The sequence below is a fragment of the Thunnus albacares genome, chromosome 5, assembly GCF_914725855.1.
Source record: "Thunnus albacares chromosome 5, fThuAlb1.1, whole genome shotgun sequence".
NCBI classification, from domain to species: domain Eukaryota; kingdom Metazoa; phylum Chordata; class Actinopteri; order Scombriformes; family Scombridae; genus Thunnus; species Thunnus albacares.
The window spans coordinates 33,005,426-33,023,940 of NC_058110.1; the positions used below are offsets into that span (position 1 = coordinate 33,005,426).

Genomic DNA, 18,515 nt, shown 5'->3' on the forward strand with positions numbered 1-18,515 from the left:
CTGCAGTCTCTGTTTCTACCTGCTGTTCTCCTCATGCTGCTGCTGCTGCTGCTTCATGGTGTTTCACTCAGGTTCCAGATGAAAAAATAACAGAAGTACAAACTTCTCTCACACCTGCACACACCTGACTGATCACTGCATGAAGTCAGTGTGGTTACAACTCAGTTCTGGTCTAACAGGCAGTTTGTCTGTTGGACTCAAAAGAGTTTAAACCATCACAGCTTTTCCTCCAGCAGGTGGAACTCCTACCTGTCAGGTGTGTTTATCGGAGGAGTCACATGACTTTTGTCTCCTCACAACAAGGAGAGAAAAGTTCACTCTAGCTCTCTTAATCCCTCGTTTCCCTCAGTCACGTCTTTTCAAATTCCGAGGATGGAAACATATTAATGTGAAGAGACATAAACGTCTCAACAAACCTGCAGAGAAAGGTGTTCTGGGTAAATGTAGGTCACAGGTCACACACACACACACACACACACACACACACACACACACACACACACACCTTCCAAATCTCAACAATAAACTTGCGTCTGTCAAACATGTTGATTGGTTGCTGGAAGTTTTGGGGTTAAACTTTAAATTAAACAAGTGAATAAATGTTTGTTTTTATATAAATGTCACAAAAGGGGAAGCAAAGCTGACGGTGAAATATTTAACACTCTGTTGATTGTATTTTATTAATCAAATATTAATTCAGCCACAAACCCAAAAACATAATTATATATTAATTAGATTTTTTTCTCTCTTTTTTTGCACACATAAAACATCATAAAATCCAGACAACAGAAATAAAATGTGACAGTAAAACTTCAGAAAAACAGAGAAAAATACTGAACAAATGAATAAAATATGATTTAATACAAAATATGAATCAAATGAAAATAAATAACAAACATGAAGGAAAATGATAAAAATAGACAATTAAATGCGATGACGATTTCTTTTTAAAAAATTCATAATCCAGCGAGCTCTTTCATATCTGTGCGGCAGGAAATAATCAAACTGCTGTTATGAGAATGAATTTGAGAAATAAATTTGAAGAAGTTGTTAAAAGATGATGGTAGAGAAACGCTCCGTCTGTCACTTCCTGCAGTCTGAAGCCTGGCAGAGCCGAGCTGAGAACATCATGTACAGGTAACACACCTGGACAGGTAACACACACACACACACACACACACACACACACAGTAATACACAGTCAATCTGTAGGTGGTGGGAGTGTGAAAGAATAAAAAGAGGTGAGACTGAGCTGATGGAGTGGAAATAAAAGAGGAAACGTGAAGGGAAGACGGCTACGAGTGTGTTAGTGAACATTAGAAACCAGACTCGACACGAGAGAAGAGAAAAAACCTTCAACCTTCACTTACAGACCTTCTTGGGTTTCTTCAAACCCAGCAGTTTGACTGACAGTGTGTGTGTGTGTGTGTGTGTGTGTGTGTGCATCAGACTCAGAGAGCTCAGCAGGTGTAGCCGAGTAGCTGCAGTCCACCAGACAGATGGCTGAAGGCCTGATTGAGGTGCAGAGTTGCTGCCTTACAGGCACAGCAGGAGATCCTGAACAACGGAGAGGAGCTTAGAGTCACCGTGAGACCCTGAGAGACTGTACTCAGGGTAAAAAAACATATCACCTTAAAAATACTATTCAGGGTCAAAAGAACACTTGTACTAAGAGACTTTACTTAAGGTAAATAAGAACCCACATCCTGAGAGACTGTACTCAGGGTAAAAAAAAAAATAAACACAAAGCCTTAGAGATTCTACTCAGGGTAAAATAACACTCATACTTAGAGACTCTACTTCAGGTAAATTAAGAACACATCCTGAGAGACTGTACTCAGGGTAAAAAAATAAACACAAAGCCTTAGAGATTCTACTCGGGGTAGAAAAAAAGTACACTTATAATAATAATACATTTTATTTAATGGCCCCTTTTGTGGCACTCAAAGTCACCTTTATCATACAAGATCAGTAAAAAAAACATACAATAAACAACAAAGTACCAGTAATAAAACATTACAATCAACAATAAAAACCGCAACAAGCAACAGAGCTCAGCAATGAGTCAGAATCGATATTGTAGTATAAAATAAGATGCAGTTAAAGTGAGTAAGCTGTTTTAAAAAGATGAGTTTTAAGAGCAGTTTTTGAGTTCTGTAATGGAGTCCAGTATGCGGATGTGAGGGTGCAGCAGAGGAGGAGACTCTGATAGACGTGCTGTGCTGAGGTTGAGTAGACCTGCAGATGAAAACCGCAGGGAGCGAGCAGGAGTGAAGGAGGTCTGTGAGATAAGCAGAGGATAGATTATGAGGAGCTTTAAATGTTAATAATAATATTTTAAAAGTTAATCCGTCGTGACACGGGGAGCCAGTTGAATCAGCAGGGGAGTGACATGTTCAGTGGACTTTGAACATGTGATAATCTGCGCTGCAGAGTTCTGGATGAGTTGGAAGTCGGTGGATAAGTTTGTCGGGGATGTTTGCCGGGATCACACGGGACCAAAGCGTGAACTAAGACTTCCATGGAGTGTTGTGTTAAAACAGGGCGCAGTCTGGAGATGTTTCACAGATGGAAAAAAAGGCAATGTGGGAGACACTGTTTATATGACTGGAGAAAGAAAGAGTACTTGTCCAGGATAACACTAAAGCTCTTAACCTGTGTGGAGACAGATATGGTGACTTCAGCAACGGGGAGTGAATAAATATTAGTGTTTGACAGTGTAGATTTATAGCCAATGAGAAGTAGTAGTGAATAAATGTACTTATACTGAGAGACTCTATGTAAGGTAAAATAAGAACACACACATCCTGAGAGACTGTACTCAGGGCAAAAACCCCACTCATTCTGAGAGGCTCTACTTAAGGTAAAATAAGAACACACACATCCTGAGAGACTCTATTCAGGGTTAAAAAAAACACTAATAAAGAAAGACTCTATTTAAGGTAAAATAAGAACACACACATCCTGAGAGACTCCACTCAGGGTAAAAACACGACTCTTTCTGAGAGGCTTTACTTAAGGTAAAATAAGAATGCACACATCCTGAGAGACTCTACTCAGGGTAAAGAAAAACAAAAACGAAAACAAACAAACTAAAACAAAACATTCATCCTGAGAGACTAAACTCAGGGTAAAAAAAACAGTGTCAAGAACACACATTTTTGTAGAAACACACATATCTGAAGGATATTTATGTCTTGTTTGAGTTTGAGAAAGTCGCCTTAATCTTACAGATCTTTGTCGCAGCACACGAAGCTTTTAGAGATAAAATATAAACGCTGATGACAGGATGAGACGTGTCGGAGCTGAATGTGAACATGAGACTTGATGTGTTCACTGATCAGAAACAGAAACAGTTTTGAGAAACCTTCAGATGAAAGAGGACGTGACCTCAGCGTCCTCAGAGGAACCTGCTGGACTCCAGGTCCCATGATGCACTGCTGCCATCTGCTGGCTGTCACTGTGAGTTTATTCAGTCTGTCTCACATAGAGCCGGAGGTCAGATCATCAATGAACACATGAACATATGAAGGGATGAATGTTGTCAGTTTGACATTTCAGATAAAACGCACCTCTTTGCTGTTTTCACTGTTTTTGTGACTATTTTATTTAATCATAATAAAGATAATAATAATGTTTATTTAAACAGCACTTATCAAAGTTACCATCACAAAGTGTTATACAGAGCGCAGGTGTAGAAAGAACAAGATGCAGAATAAAATACACACATATATAACATTAAAAGTAATTAGTCAATAAATAAAGATGATTAGAAAGTTTTAAGATCAACAACATCAGAATTAAACTGATTTAAAATCATGAATAAATACAGAAATATATATATTTAATATATAGAATACAGAAGATAATAATAAGCTTTATTTATTTAGTGCATTTTTGCACTAAATGACTGTGTGGACACACTGTGGATTTTGGCCTCCATAACTTCCATTGAAAGCACATTTGAAGGATCTTTTAATATCCAGTATGAACAGGAGGAATGATTACAGCGAGGAAAACCTCTTTCACTGTTACTATGGACACCTGACTGTTGTTTATAGACACTCTTAAAAAAAATTGAGAACCTGTCCTTTAAATATTCAAACCCACGTTTTTCCTCTGAAACAAAATCAGATCATTAATCAATTTTACAAACATCAAACTACTTTTAATGCATAAAACCTGTTTCAGACATGCAGACTGACCTGACTTATTCAAATTATTTTTAAAATAATAATAAAAAAAACAGATAAAGAGGCGCGACCCCTCATGACCTCTGGATGACCTCTGACCAGGTGAAAATCTGTCTCTGTGATTGGCTGCCAGACTGACCTGCAGACAGGTGAACATGGTCTCTCGGCTGGTTGCGGTGCTGCTGCTGCTGCTGCTGCTGCTGAGCGGCTCGGTGAGACCCGGACTGTGCGCCGGTCCCGGACCCTCCGCCGACTCCGGTCCGGACTCTGAGCGGGGTAGGATGGAGCTGCGGCGCGTGTGGAGCCTCGCGGCTCAGCCCAGGTACGGAGAGTGTTGGGCGCGCGCTCTGGAGCACCTGGACTCACTCTGCAGGGACATGACGTCAGAGAGCCAGAGCCGGATAGCGCTGAGATTCACCCACTGTCACCTGAGCAGGTAACACGAGCTGCTCTCAGTCTGTATCAATAAGCTTTAAACGTTTATCGTCAGTGTTACATTTACTGACAGCAGTGACTGTGAGTCAGTAAAGCTCCTGTAAAACTAACCACAACCATTTAAATATACTGTAAAATACAATATGTTGACTGCAGGAAACACATATTGTGTACAACAAAATACAATATAGATACAATATAAGTAATTACTGTATCTATAAGAGAACTGCAGAGCTGTTGTCCACATTTATTGTTGTATATTTTATTGTAAAGTTTTTCTTGTTATGGGGAGTTTTTCCTTTATCCGATGTGAGGGTCCAATGATAGAGGATTTTATATGTTGTACAGAGTTTAAATTGTGTGTGAATTGTGATATTGTGCAATATAAATAAAACTGACTTGACTTAAATGTTTTATAAATAAAAATAAACTTGGAATTCCTTCATTAAAATGTAATCTGACTACATTGTTTCTGGTTGTAGATCTTTCTAAATCCTTTTTATTTACGTACTTTTCTGCTTAAAAACAGATGTTGTTTAAAAATGTCAGAATCAGCCCTAAAAACACACATTATGTGTCATAATCTCAGATGTTGATGTTGAACAGTAGATACTGAGTTTTACAGTCTTCTATATCTTTCTAATATTTAGACAAATTTCAACTTAAATCACAATATTTTGGTCACTCAGTGTTTTATTTGTTCCTCCTGACTTTAGTTTCTGTTGAGACTAAACGCTGAGCTTTTCATATTTGTCTCAGATGGAGCCATTAAACTGTAATCACAGTCTGTTTACCGCCTGTATCTAATTACTGTATGAATTATGAGATACTCAGGACAAAAAGACAGAAAATAAATCACGAGAAATAACGAAATTCTTGAGTTAGAAAAGAAGTAATAAAATACTAGTCAATACTTTCCTTGTATGTAAGTGAATAAATGAAACATAGAGTCAGAAATATGTTTTGTTAAATCTGTAACATCTGTCAGCTCAGGCAGGGATTTCCCATCATGCCCTGAGGGGTCAGAGGTCAGCAGGTGTACAGCCGGGATGGACGCTGTGGCCTTTAACACCTACACGGAGTTCTTCACCCACGCTCACTCCATCTGTCACTTCCTGCAGTCTGAAGCCTGGCAGAGCCGAGCTGAGAACACCATGCACAGGTAACACACCTGGACAGGTGAAACACACACACACACACACACACACACACACACATAGAAACACACAGTTAATGTGCAGCTAGTGAGAGTGTGAGAGAATAAGAGGAGGTGAGACTGAGCTGATGGAAAGAAGGGAGGAAGAGTGGAGGGAAGACGGCAGTAAGTGTGTAAACCTTTAACCTTCACTTACAGACCTTCTTGGGTTTCTTCAAACCCAGCAGTTTGACTGACAGGGTGTGTGTGTGTGTGTGTGTGTGTGTGTGTGTGTGTGTGTGTGTGTGTGTGTGTGTGTGTGTGTGTGTGTGTGTGTGTGTGTGTGTCAGACTCACAGAGAGTTCAGCAGGTGTAGCCGAGCAGCTTCAGTCCACCAGGCAGATGGCTGAAGACCTTATTGAGGCCCAGAGTGCTGCCTTACAGGCGCAACAGGAGATCCTGAACAATGGAGAGGAGCTGAGAGTCACCCTGAAAGACTCTACTCAGGGTAAAATATATGTTTTTACTCTTGGAGACTGTATTCAGGGTAAAGAAACGCTTGTGATGTCTCTTCTCCACCTGTCTCAGGTCTGAAGTCGGTGTTCTTGGAGCTCAGCAGTGCCTCCAGGGAGCAGCAGGTGGCGCTGTCCGAACTCTTCAACAGAGTTTCCTTCCTGCAGAGTTTCCTGCTGACGGAGGCTCACAGTCTGAGCTCCTGCTTCTACAACGCTGCTGCTCTCTGCGCCTCCTTCCTCCTCACCTCCACCCAGCGCTCCTCCAGAGCCAGGTAACTCCTCCTCCCCCTCCTCACCTGTCCAGGTGTCCTCATAATTCAGTTTCATAGTTAATGAATAAATTGTGTGTGTGTGCGCAGGTTAGTGCTGTTGGGTCAGGTGTGTTTGAATTTCTACCTGGAGAGGAAGATCTGCCAGTTTGTGATGAGCTCAGACCATCCTGAACACAAACACATGGTCAGTATGTTCACTTAAGTAAAACTTTGAGCACCTGAACGTCCAATGATACCTTGATGTATCACCTGATGACACATTGACGTCATGCTCAACGGCATGTAGATATAACGCCCAGTGGCACACCGTCGTAAAGCCCATGACAAACAAACATAACACTCAACGCCACACCGATGTTATCGCCCAATAATACACAGACGTAACGCCCGACGACACACCATCATCGTTAAGCCTGACAACACGCCAACGTAATGTACGATACACCCACGTAACACCTGAAAACACACCGTCGTAAAGCCTGATGACACACTGATCTAACATCCAATGACACACTCACACGTCATAAAACCCGACACACCACTGTAATATCGTAAAATCTGACACACACACTGACATGATGTCGTAAAGCCAGATGGCACGTTGACATAATGCCTGACGACATGTTAACGAAACACCTAACTGATGGTATTTCATTTGTTTTTCTTTTTTTTTTTTACAGCTGTACGTCGCAGTTGAACTTGTATTTTCTCTGTGTGTGCAGGAGCTGATCACCCTGTATGTGAGCATGTTGCGGCGGTTGATGGTGTGTGTCGGAGTGTGCGTTCTGCTGTGTGTGTGTGTTCGGTACAGAGACCCGGTGCAGCAGAGTCTGCAGGTGCTGCAGCAGCTCAGGGAGACGCAGCGCAGCCTGCAGGAGGCGCTGCAGCACGCAGGTAAGTTCGCGAAGAACGACAGCAGAGCGTTCGATCACAGCGGCCTCCGGTGGACAGTAGAGGAACTGCAGCTGCACGCGCGCACGCATCAGCTCTGAGGCTGCTGATTGGTTCAAACTAGAGCCTGACAGATACCTGTAGACTCAGGTGAGCTGCAGCTTGTTCTGTCCAGCTGGAGACTGAGAGATCAGCAGGAGCATTAATCATCAGATGTGGCTGTGCTGCCCTCTGCTGCCCACAAAACTAAACTGCATGTCCTCTTATACAGGCCTGTGTTAAAGAATCAAACTGACAGATTGAATATAAACCAGTCAGATATAATTCTCCTCTCTAACGAAGGTAAATGAAGGTGGACAAAAGGGCGGAAACACATTTTCGAGGTCGATCTTGATAGTTGCGTTTTTAATAATCTGTTAACAACATATCAGACATGAATAACATCAACAGACATTTTTGTTTTTTAAAGATATTTAATGGGACATCTGATGGTTGTAAAATAAACTGTGTGTGTCTGCAGAGGTTTTAGGGCAGCGGCAGGAGAAGACTGAAGAGATTCAGCAGCATGTGAAGGTGAGAGCCTAAAATATAAATATCACCCTAATATTATAATATACAATCCTTCAGTGTAATTCCTGTAACGTTGTGAAATCTCTGGTTGGGGGTCCGACTGTGAGATCAAAGACAGACTGCATCAAAATCAGGAACATGCATGAGACAAATTAAAATAAATGAAAAGCTGTTGCACTAACAGGAAGTTCTTGGCTGAATGAATTAAATGTTGCTGCTTTTCAATGTCTGATAATAATTCTGTAGGCTGTAATCATCAAAACAGGAAACGCATTTTAATACACGTCTGTCTGAATGTTTGACTGATGGGATTCAAACTACCAACTGTGTTCCAGAGAACAGAGAGAAGAAGAAGAAGAGAGGCGACACCGAGGAGGACAAAAGAGGAGATAAGAAGAGAAGAGGAGGAGGAGGAGGAGGAGGAGGAGGAGGAGGAGGAATGCAGCACGCTGGTGTCTCCAATCACAGACAGTTCAGACCTGTCTCACCTCTCACACACGAGTCAGTACCTGTCTCACCTCTCAGCAGCTGTATTAGTAGTTATTTGGAGTTTGACTGTTTTAGACTTATAGTTTACATACATGCATACATATAAAGTTCATGCCTCCCCATTGTTTTACATTATAAGGGTGATGTGGCTTTTTTTCAGTATAGTGTCATAAGTCATCTATTAAAGTTTGAAGCTGATACCATTAACGCCCTCGGAGGAGATAGCTATTGCTTGGGGGCCAAAATCGGGGCAAAGTCTTATATTGAAAGGCTAATTGCGGACTTCCTGTTGTATTTAGGTCAGGGGTGTTAGTGTATGATTTGTAGGTCTTGATGAGACGAATAATTGAGCTTCGGTTTGATCTCTCTACGACATTCCTGCGGGTCGTGGCAGCCATTTTAGTTACATAGGTGGCGCTAGAGAGCACATTTTGGCACTTTGGGTGTTAATTTTTACATTTTATCAAATTTTTTACCAGACCTGATGTGCGTGCCAAATTTGATGAGTTTTTGAACATGTTTATGGGGTCAAATTAAGGGTTTAAGTGACGTAATAATAAAGAAAGAAAGAAACAAACAAACACACGAAAAACAATAGGGTCCTCGCCGATAGACGAGGACTACTGTTTTACTGTTTTACAGTAGTCCTCTGCCTTTTGGGCTCGGTCCCTAATAAATGTGATGAATCAGAAACAGCTCAGAGATGTTGAACCAGCTGCTGTCCACATACTTTTGGACAGTACTACATGATACCTGTGTGTTCTGCAGGTTGGAGTACCGACAGTATTCTCAGCAGTACAGTCATCACCTCAGCAGCTGACACCACGCTGCAGACATACACTACTACTACCCACAATGCCTCAGTGCGGAGGACCGCTACCCACAGTGCCTCAGTGAGTCCAGGCAGACGTCCTCGCCGCTCCTCCTCTTCGTCCCCGCTGGTCTACAGCATCCTGGTGGAGGACAGACAGGTAGATCTACCTGTCTGTAATAAGTTTATTAAAGGTGCAGTGTGAAGAATTTAGTGGCATCTAAACGGACTTGGCAGGAACGGAATATAATATTCATGAGTGTGTTTTAGTGTATAATCACCTGAAAATTAGAGTCGTGTTTTTGTTACCTTAGAATGAGCCTTTATATCTACAGAGGGAGCGGGTCCTCTTCCACGGAGCCCGCAATGTTTCTACAGTAGCCCAGAACAGACAAACCAAACACTGGCTCTAGAGGGGGCCTTTCATGTTTTTAGCAAGTTTCGTTGCCACCGTAGGTTCTCATCATAGACTGTATTGGATGTAGCCACCGTGACGTCACCCGCTGGTTGGTGGACTCCTGTTTTGAAGCCTCCAGTTTGGCATTTTGACCGTCGCCATCTTGGTTTTTCCGGAGCCAGAAGTGATGAGAAGTGACCACATTTGGACGAGGGCCTGGAGCTATGGAGGAGCTCCCCATGGTCCAACTACAGCATAGCCTGCTTTATCGTCTATTTTACTTTAAATATGGGGCCATAATTTACAAAATGAACATCATGCTGTATTGAAGAAGACTTGAAATTAGCAATTGAGACCATAAACTCATCTGGAAAGTGTTTACTGAGGTAGTAAATCAAGTGAGGGTCATTTTGCCATAGACTTCCATACAAACAGGCTTCTTTTTGGAGCCAATGGAGTCGCCCCCTGCTGGCCATTAGAGAGAATGCAGGTTTAAGTCACTTCCTCTTTGGCTTCACTTTTCAGACCCGGAGCGTCCCACCTGATTCTCCTACATCCTTGGAAGAGGAGGGTGAGGGGGGGTGGGGGGTGGGTGTGTTCATTTAGAATGACCACTAGATGCCACTAAATCCTGCACACTGGTCCTTTTAAAAACACACATGATTTGAAACAAAACTGTGTAAAACAGAGAAAAACAAAGACCTCTGCATGACCTCTGACCTTTCCTCTTTCCTCCTGTATGTCATCCTCTTCATCAGGCTCGTTACAGCCTGCGCAGCAGAAGATCAGAGACTCACTGAGGAAAGTAAAACTTTGTTCTGCTGTAAAACTTTTAATCAGAATATTTTCTATCAATATGAATCAATAAAACTGAGTTTTGGGTTTTAAAGAGAGAAATGCGTCTCTGACATGTTTAACCTGGTGTTCACACATACATCACTACTGCCCCCTGTAGGACATCAGGAGAATCACAGTGACACAAAGCCTGATGGGAGCTGTAGTTGTAGTAGCAGATCTTCATTTATCCACCGACACAACGGCTGCTTTCCATTCGGCTAACGTGGCTCCTCGCTCCCTCGCTTGCGTCTCTTTGTCGCGTCTTAGCTCCTTCCGGCGAGGATGCGTTGACGTCCTTGCTTACTCCAGCGTCATTTTGAGGAGGCAACTACTCATGACACGCAGCACCTCAACTGTCAAATATGAGGAAGTCAGCTATCAATATGTAGAAATAATCAAAAGTTTCCCGTCTGAGGATGAACGAAATCTAATTTAATGTGTAAAACAGAGAAAATGAGTAATTTTGAGAAAGCAGAGTTATTCAGCTCAGAGTTGGAGCCCTCTGCTGGCGGAGAATCACGCTGCTTCAATCGTCCAGAACTTTCATTTAATCTGTTGCTTTAAACTGACTCAGAAAATCTTAAAATGTCCTGAGGAGGAGAATCAGTGGAGCTCAGACTGACTGTGTCTGCAAAAGAGGAAAAATAAAAAACCCTGCTGGAATGTTTCTCCACAGTTTTCCTTTTGCTTCAAATTTCAGCCTCAAAAAACAAAAAAAGAAAAGGAGAGAAAATGAGAAACAGACCACAGAGAGAGAGAGAGAGAGAGAGAGAGGAGAGAGAGGAGAGGAGAGGTGGGGGGGAGGGCTGGTCTGGGATCAGATGTCTGGACGGAGGAGGAGGAGTTGTGGTCTTGGTCTGCAGCTCAGATCAGATTTTCACACAAAAGCCTGAAGCCGAGCCTGTCTGTCTGTCTGTCTGTCTCTCTCTCTCTGTGTGTCTCTGTGGACAAACTGACTCTGGAATGAAAGAATGAAAAGCGTTCAGAGCGAAGCCGACGGAGGAGAAGTGAGGAGAAGAGTGATCCGGAGGGAGCGCTGACTCTGCACATTCAGGAGGAAACGTGTTGATCAGTCTGTGAAAAGTTCTTTGTCACTTTTCTTTCCGTCCACGCTGCGTCTGATCTGATCTCTGAACAGTTTGACCGACAGGAAACTGGAAACAGCTGAGCAGCAGCAGCAGCAGCAGAAGAAGAAGAGAAGAAGAAGAAGAAGAAGAAGAGGACTGAGGATGTTTTTTTTTTTTTCTTCTTGAATCGCAGCAGCTGAATCCTCCGCCGATGGACCGAATGTATGTGCGGATCCTCTGAAGTCGGAGACGACAGACACGAGGACGGAGATGGAGAGGAGAGCGTTTTTCAAGTTTTCTTAAAAAAAGAGTGACAGAAAGGAAAGAAAAGATGGGAGAGAGAGAGAGGGAGGATGAAGGAGGAGACTCTGAGCTCCACATGGCTGTTTTAAAAAGAGACAAAAGCTGCAGTTTAACTTTGATGTGTGAAACGTTTCAGATTTCTGAATCTATCCGCTGGAAATAAACACTTGTTGTTTATGAGACACAAACTGACCGTTCAGACGAAATCCACGTTTTATTTCAAGCGGAAATCAACTTTCTCTTTTTCAGACTGTCAGACGAACATAAATATGAACTGAAACACAGAAAAAGGAAACAAGCTGAAGCTCTTCATCAGCTGCTCCGGACTCACCTCTGACCTCCGCGCAGGTTGAGGACTGTCCTACCTGTCCCCTAGGTGTCCCTCTCTTCTCGGGGTCGTCGGCATGCAGCTGAACCGGCCTCGTAGCGCCCTGCTGGGGTTCAGCCTCCCTCCTCCTCCTCCGCCTCCTCTTCCTCCTCCCTCCTTCTCCAGTCAGTTCGGCACCATGAGGTTCTCCTATCACCTGAGCAGCAGCGCCGCCTGCAGGACAGGTGAGTAAACTGCGTAGAGTCGGTGTGTGTGTGTTTGTTTAAAGGGATTCAGTTCATTGCAGATACTCCACAGAGGATACTCTTCTGTTTATGCATCAGCTGTTTTTCACACACACACACACACACACACACACACACACACACACACACACACACACACACACACACTGACGTTCACAGACAGATGATAAAATTTAAGTCACTCCTGTAACATCATCAGACTCATGATGGACAGTTTTTTGAAAAAAGGATGAAAATCGATGCAGAGATATCATCTTTTCTTTTTTTTTATTCCACATTCTGCACCTACGATGATGATGATGATGATGATGATGATGATAACAATACTAATAATAACTATAAATCACCTCTCGTGCACAGTCGCAGCCCAAAACCTGACAACATGAGATAATAATGAAATTATTATAATGGTTAAAAGTGATACAAGAGGAAAAATGATATAAAAAAACAAATTTTAACATGGTTGAATTAACCCAAATTAAAAACCAGATTAAAGATGGTTTGTGTGCAGATCCAAGACGAAGGTTATTAAAGTCTCCCTCCACTAAAAAAAAATGTGTTTTTCTTTTTGTTCCTGCAGTTGAATGTTTGAGTTTGTTTTTTGTTTTTTTCACGTTCATCTGCTGAAAGTGGAAAGTTTCTCTGAGCTCATTGATAATCTTGATTTTTTTTTTTTTTGGGGGGGGGGGGCGCGGGGGGCGGGTCTGTGAGCAGGATGTGTGACATCACAACTAGTTTGGAGCCAATCGTGGTCCAGTATTCAACTTACACAAGTGTGATGAGAAAACTTGAAGCTTCCGGTGCACAAACACTGAGAATGAACTTTATTGTGAAGGAGACATCTTGGTTCAGCAGTTAAACGTCTGAAATGAAACATATTTACGTATTCAAAGATTCTGTAATTTTTAATAAGGGAGGAGGAGGAGACGCTATTTTAAGGATTTTAATGTCATAATTATACTTTTTTCTTGTGGAAAAACCATATCAGGCACACATAATTGTTCCAAGAAGAGTATTTTTACACGTCTTAACTCATGTCTGGAGGGGATCTTTAACTTCTAAAATGAATTTAGTGGAACACAGCTGGACCTCTGACAGCTGGGTGAGAGGTTGGTGTGTGCTATGCTAGTAGCGGCTAACGTAGCCTGGAGCTGCTAGCCTCCAGCAGAGACGAGGAGCTACGGAGGTCTACTCCACACCCTCCCAGGTTTTTTAACTTTTCAAACTTGTGGTCTTCAGTCCCAACTGACGCTGACTCTGTCTGGAGGCACAAAAGGCTTTAATCACCACATGCTGAGTTGGAAAATTACTGAAGTTCATCTTTAATGTTCTGCAGACACAAAGTTTTATTTTGCTAAAGACAAACAAGTTTGTTTCCTTACAAAGATCTGCAGTTAATATTCATTTTTACTGTAATCATGATTGTTTTTGTCGTCTAACCTTCACTGTATTTTAGTTAATATTTGTAGTTATTGAAGAATGAAAGAAATCTTTTTACAAATTAGGGTTTTGCGGAATTATTTTTGTCTGTTGATAAAGTTGCAGAACTCAGAAGTTTCTCTCCTGTTTCCTCGTCTCCTCTGTACAGTCATGAAGTCAAACTTTTTGGGATAAACAGAATTAAATGCTCAAACCGAAACATTTTCAGTTCACTCAAACAAGTCTTTGTTTCAATTTGAGCCACACAAAAGCAAATCTGTGTCTTGTTTTCTTCCTCTCGGGTCTTTTTCTTGACTTTGTTTGCTCTAAAATGAGTCCGAATACCAGTCTTGACGTCTCGTTGGCTGCTTTAAAGGACGGGTTCGCAAATTTTGAAAGTGTTTCTTAAAACAACAGTCAGATAGAAAATAAAATGTGTTTTCAATGTAAGTGATGGAGGCCAAAATCCACAGTGTGTCCACACAGTCATTTAAAAGTCTGTGTGAAGCTTCTATTCAGCTTCATCAGTCTGAGTTAGTCATATCAAGTGGATATCTGACACATTTACAGTCTTTTTAGCATCAAATTCCCTCTTTGTGTTTCCTCGGACAGTGTTTCCCTGTTGAGCTGCAGGTGGAAGTATAGTAACAAAAAGAGGGACTTTGGCACTAAAAAGACTGTAATGTTGAAAGATATCTACTTGATTTGACTCATTTGGACGCTGAAGCTTCATATTAGCTTCAGATAAACTTTTAAATATGTTTTTTGCACAGAAGGAGGACTGTGGATTTTGTCCTCCATCACTTCCATTGTAAGGTCATTATGAAGGGATCTTCTAATGGTCAGTATGAACAGGAGGAACGATTACAGTAAGAAAAACATGTTTCACTGTTCATTTGGGCTCCTGACTGCTGTTTTAAGACACACATGAAACTCTGTGAACTCGTCCTTTAATTTACTGAACTTCAACATCAAAACTCAAGTATTTCAACCAAAAGTGGAGAGAAAACAGTGATGCTGTTTAGTTTGATCTGATTTGATCGACAGTCTGAGTTCAGATCTGAAAAGAAGCTGCTGTTATTCAATGTGTGTGTGTGTGTGTGTGTGTGTGTGTGTGTGTTTTCAAGGTGGCTGAAAGTCAGAGACGGTTCATTACATTAAACTGAATCTAATTACATCTGCAGCAGCTCTTTGTCTCCCAAAGTTTCATCCAAATGTTAAACCGAATTTCTAGAAAATACTTTAAAAGAAAATGTTGTGAATGTTTGCTTCCATCCGCTGCCCGCTGTTCGACAGGTCACATGATGTTCAGCATCAATGAGTGAGAAGAACATGTGATGCTGTTTTCAGAATAATCCAATAACATGAACATGTGTGTGTGTGTGTGTGTGTGTGTGTGTGTGTGTGTGTGTGTGTGTGTGTGTGATGCCGTCAGTTCAGATGTTTAGTGAAAAGTTCAGATGATGTAACGAAGACGTCAGACAGTTGTGTTGTGAGGTGAGATGATGTCTCTTTATGATTCTTACGGTTTCTGATGGACATGAATGGGCTGCAACTAATGATTATTATCATTATCGATTAATCTGTCGATTATTTTCTATTGATTAATTAGTTTCCCAAACCCCAAGATGACGTCCTCAGATGTCTTGTTTTGTCCACAACCCAAAAGATATTCAGTTTACTGTCATACAGGACCAAAGAAACCAGAAAACATTCACATTTAAGAAGCTGGAATCAGAGAATTTGGACAGTTTTTCTTAAAAAATGACTCAGAACAATTAATTGATTTATCAAAACAAGTTGGCGATTAATTCAATAGTCGGCAACTAATTGATTGATTGACTAGACATGAAACTCTCCTGGTTGAATTAGCAGAACAAAAGATGAACAACTGTGTTAGAAAATATCTTAAATGTGAATATTTTCTGGTTTCTTTAGTCTTTAGTACATTTGGAGACGTCATCTTGGACTTTGGGAAAGTTTTCCGATATTTTATGGACCAAACAACTGATCGATTAATCGAGAAAATAATTGACAGATTATTTGATAATGAAAATAATTAATTGCAGCTCTACAACCAACGCTTGTGAATCACCTTGTAACTCCTGTTTTGAACGGCGCTGTAGAAATAAAGTTCATTCTGACTTCTGCCTATTTTTCTTCTTCTTTCTTTCCTCTTTCTCAAACTACATTCCTTCCTGTGAATAATCGCTCCGTCTCATGTTTATTTTCATTGAAGTGAACAATAAATTCAGGAAGAGGCCGATGTGAGGAAACTTTAATGCCGTGAATGTTGATACTGAAACAGATTTGACAGTCTGAGTCAGTGTGTGTGTGTGTGTGTGTGTGTGTGTGTGTGTGTGTGTTTCCCCCCACGCTGCTTCTGTAAATAAAATGTGTTGTTAGTCATAGAGCTTCCTGTTGCAGCAGTCAGTCACATAAACAGGCAGAAATACGGAGTCAAGTTTTATATAATCAATTGTTTCTCAGTAAATATTTATTAATGATCCAATTAGAATAAAAAACAAAGACATCATTAAGTCCTGTTTTGAGGTTCTTGTACTTTACTTGAGTATTTCCATGTGATGCTACTTTCTACATTTCAGAGGGAAATATTGTACTTTCTACTCCACTACATTTATCTGACAGCTTTAGTTACTTTTCAGATGAAGATTTGACACAATGGATAATATAACAAGCTTTTAAAAAGCAGTGTGTAGTCGGGGTCACATTTCACATGTCTATGAGTTGTTAACAGCTCCACCAAATAGTGATTTTTCCCTCTAAACTTCTCACATGCTTTCATTTCAATAAATGTTCAAATGATCCAATATTTCAGCAAAAATCAAAGATTAGAGAAAAAGTCCAAAAACTGAAAACAGATTTGTGTATCAGAACTTTGTTTTTTCTTCTTTCCTCTCCCATTAATCATCTCACCACCCCTCAGATTTATCTGCTGACCCTTTGGAGGGGCCCGACCCCTAGGTTGGGAACCACTGGACTAAACTAGCTAACTGTATATAAAGTAGTGTAAACTAGCTCCACCTCCAGCAGCTACAACAGTAACATGCTGCTCTAACACTGATGCTTCACTATTAATAATCTAATGATGTCATATATAATAATATATCAGTCAGAGGGACCAAACCACTACTTTTACTGCAATACTTTAACTACATCAAGCTCATTATACTTATGTACTTTTACTGCAATACTTTAACTACATCAAGCTCATAATACTTATGTACTATAAGTATTATCATGACATCATCTGAAAACAGAGCAGGTAACCAGTTGCAGTCCAGTCCCTCACTTGGGGCTTCATCAGTGTTTACTCAGTGCAGATTTACACATTACTTGTTACGTAGTTACGTACTACTAATTCTGAAACACACAGATTTTTCCGGGTATGCAGATAGAAATAAAACAGTCACACCTCTATTCACAAAGGATTGGCAGTTCACTTTATTTGACCTTTTGGTTCCTAAAACTGTTATTTTAGGAACTTATATTACAGCTTGTAATACTACAGTCACTTCCTGTTTACAGATTACTTAAATGTTTACTACTAAACATTTTGTAAGATTTCATGGTTCATCCTGGTTGAATAAATCACTTTGTTAAGAACTTAAGAGACTAGACACACAAACTGAGTGATGGTTATTATGATCAGCTGGTAAAACTCAGTCCTACAGGTGAGGTTGGATCAGTGTGACAGGATGTGACATCACATCATCTGGTCCCGCTGGGAGGCAAAACAAAAACCAGAAACACTGATGAACTGTTTGTCTATAAAGCCAATAAATCAGACTCACTCAAACAGTCTATAAATAACAAAGGAATCTGTTTTAAAAAACAGGAATATCGTGTTTGTACACACGACAAAGCTTCATATGACTGATCCTGTGTGTGTGTGTGTGTGAGTGTGTGTGTGTGTATGTACTGCATTAGTCAGTGTGTGAGTGTTCAGCTTAATATTTAGCCATCGTGAGAGGAAACCACAGACAACGTGGCAGACGGACACAGAAGAGACAGAGAGGGTCAGTTTGTCTTTCTGACAGATTTTCTATAAAAGAGTGAAAACGGAGGACTGACAGAAGAGAAGAAGAGCAGCTGCTCTGTCTGTTAACTGTAATGTTCCTGCTCTGTACATCGTGCTTTTGGTGTGAAAGCACAATAACAGATGACAGTCAACTTTACTTTATATCCACAAATTCTTTCTGAGCTTCTTTCTTGGTTAGTAAATGTGGAGGCTTTGATTCCAATAGGTTGTTTCCTCTGTGAGCGAAACACAAAATACATTATGGATCGTTATTGTCATAGTAGGAAAAAGAACTGATCTCATGTCTGTGTGTTCAGAGCAGAGCCGGACTCAGGATGTGGTTAGCCTAGCTTAGCATAAAGACTGGAAGCAGGGGGAAACAGCTAGCACGACATCCGCTAGCGTCTCAGCTAGCTAAAGCTCAATAATGAACACTTATCTCACTTGTTCAATCTCTACACAAACAGAAATGTAACAACAGTAATTGTTCTTGTTGAACAGTTGGTGCAGCAACTGGAACTATTTCTTGTTGAACAATCGGTGCAGCAACTGGAACTATTTCTTGT

General features: G+C 41.0%; 2 protein-coding genes across 3 annotated transcripts in view; both read left to right on the top strand.

Moving 5' to 3' along the window:
- The first annotated feature begins 4,282 nt into the window (after positions 1–4,282).
- On the top strand, positions 4,283–10,612 carry LOC122981763. Of its 2 annotated transcripts, none has more exons than XM_044350502.1 (10): positions 4,283–4,629; positions 5,617–5,790; positions 6,114–6,271; positions 6,352–6,550; positions 6,638–6,734; positions 7,273–7,444; positions 7,962–8,014; positions 8,347–8,512; positions 9,269–9,471; positions 10,467–10,612. In XM_044350502.1, exons 1-10 carry the CDS (start codon positions 4,349–4,351, stop codon positions 10,506–10,508), a joined length of 1,545 nt encoding a protein of 514 aa, XP_044206437.1. In that variant the 5' UTR covers positions 4,283–4,348; the 3' UTR covers positions 10,509–10,612. The 2 variants fall into 2 exon arrangements, with proteins under 2 accessions (XP_044206437.1, XP_044206439.1); XM_044350504.1 differs by having other exon boundaries at positions 4,542–4,629; positions 5,622–5,790; positions 10,467–10,611.
- Positions 10,613–11,425: 813 nt separating this feature from the next.
- The window catches only part of fgd1 (FYVE, RhoGEF and PH domain containing 1), a 40,777-nt gene continuing 33,687 nt past the window's right edge, over positions 11,426–18,515 (top strand). Inside the window, exon 1 of the mRNA XM_044350436.1 lies at positions 11,426–12,467. Within this exon, the coding sequence (XP_044206371.1) occupies positions 12,320–12,467 (148 nt within the window). The 5' untranslated portion in view covers positions 11,426–12,319. The remainder of the gene's footprint in view (positions 12,468–18,515) is intronic.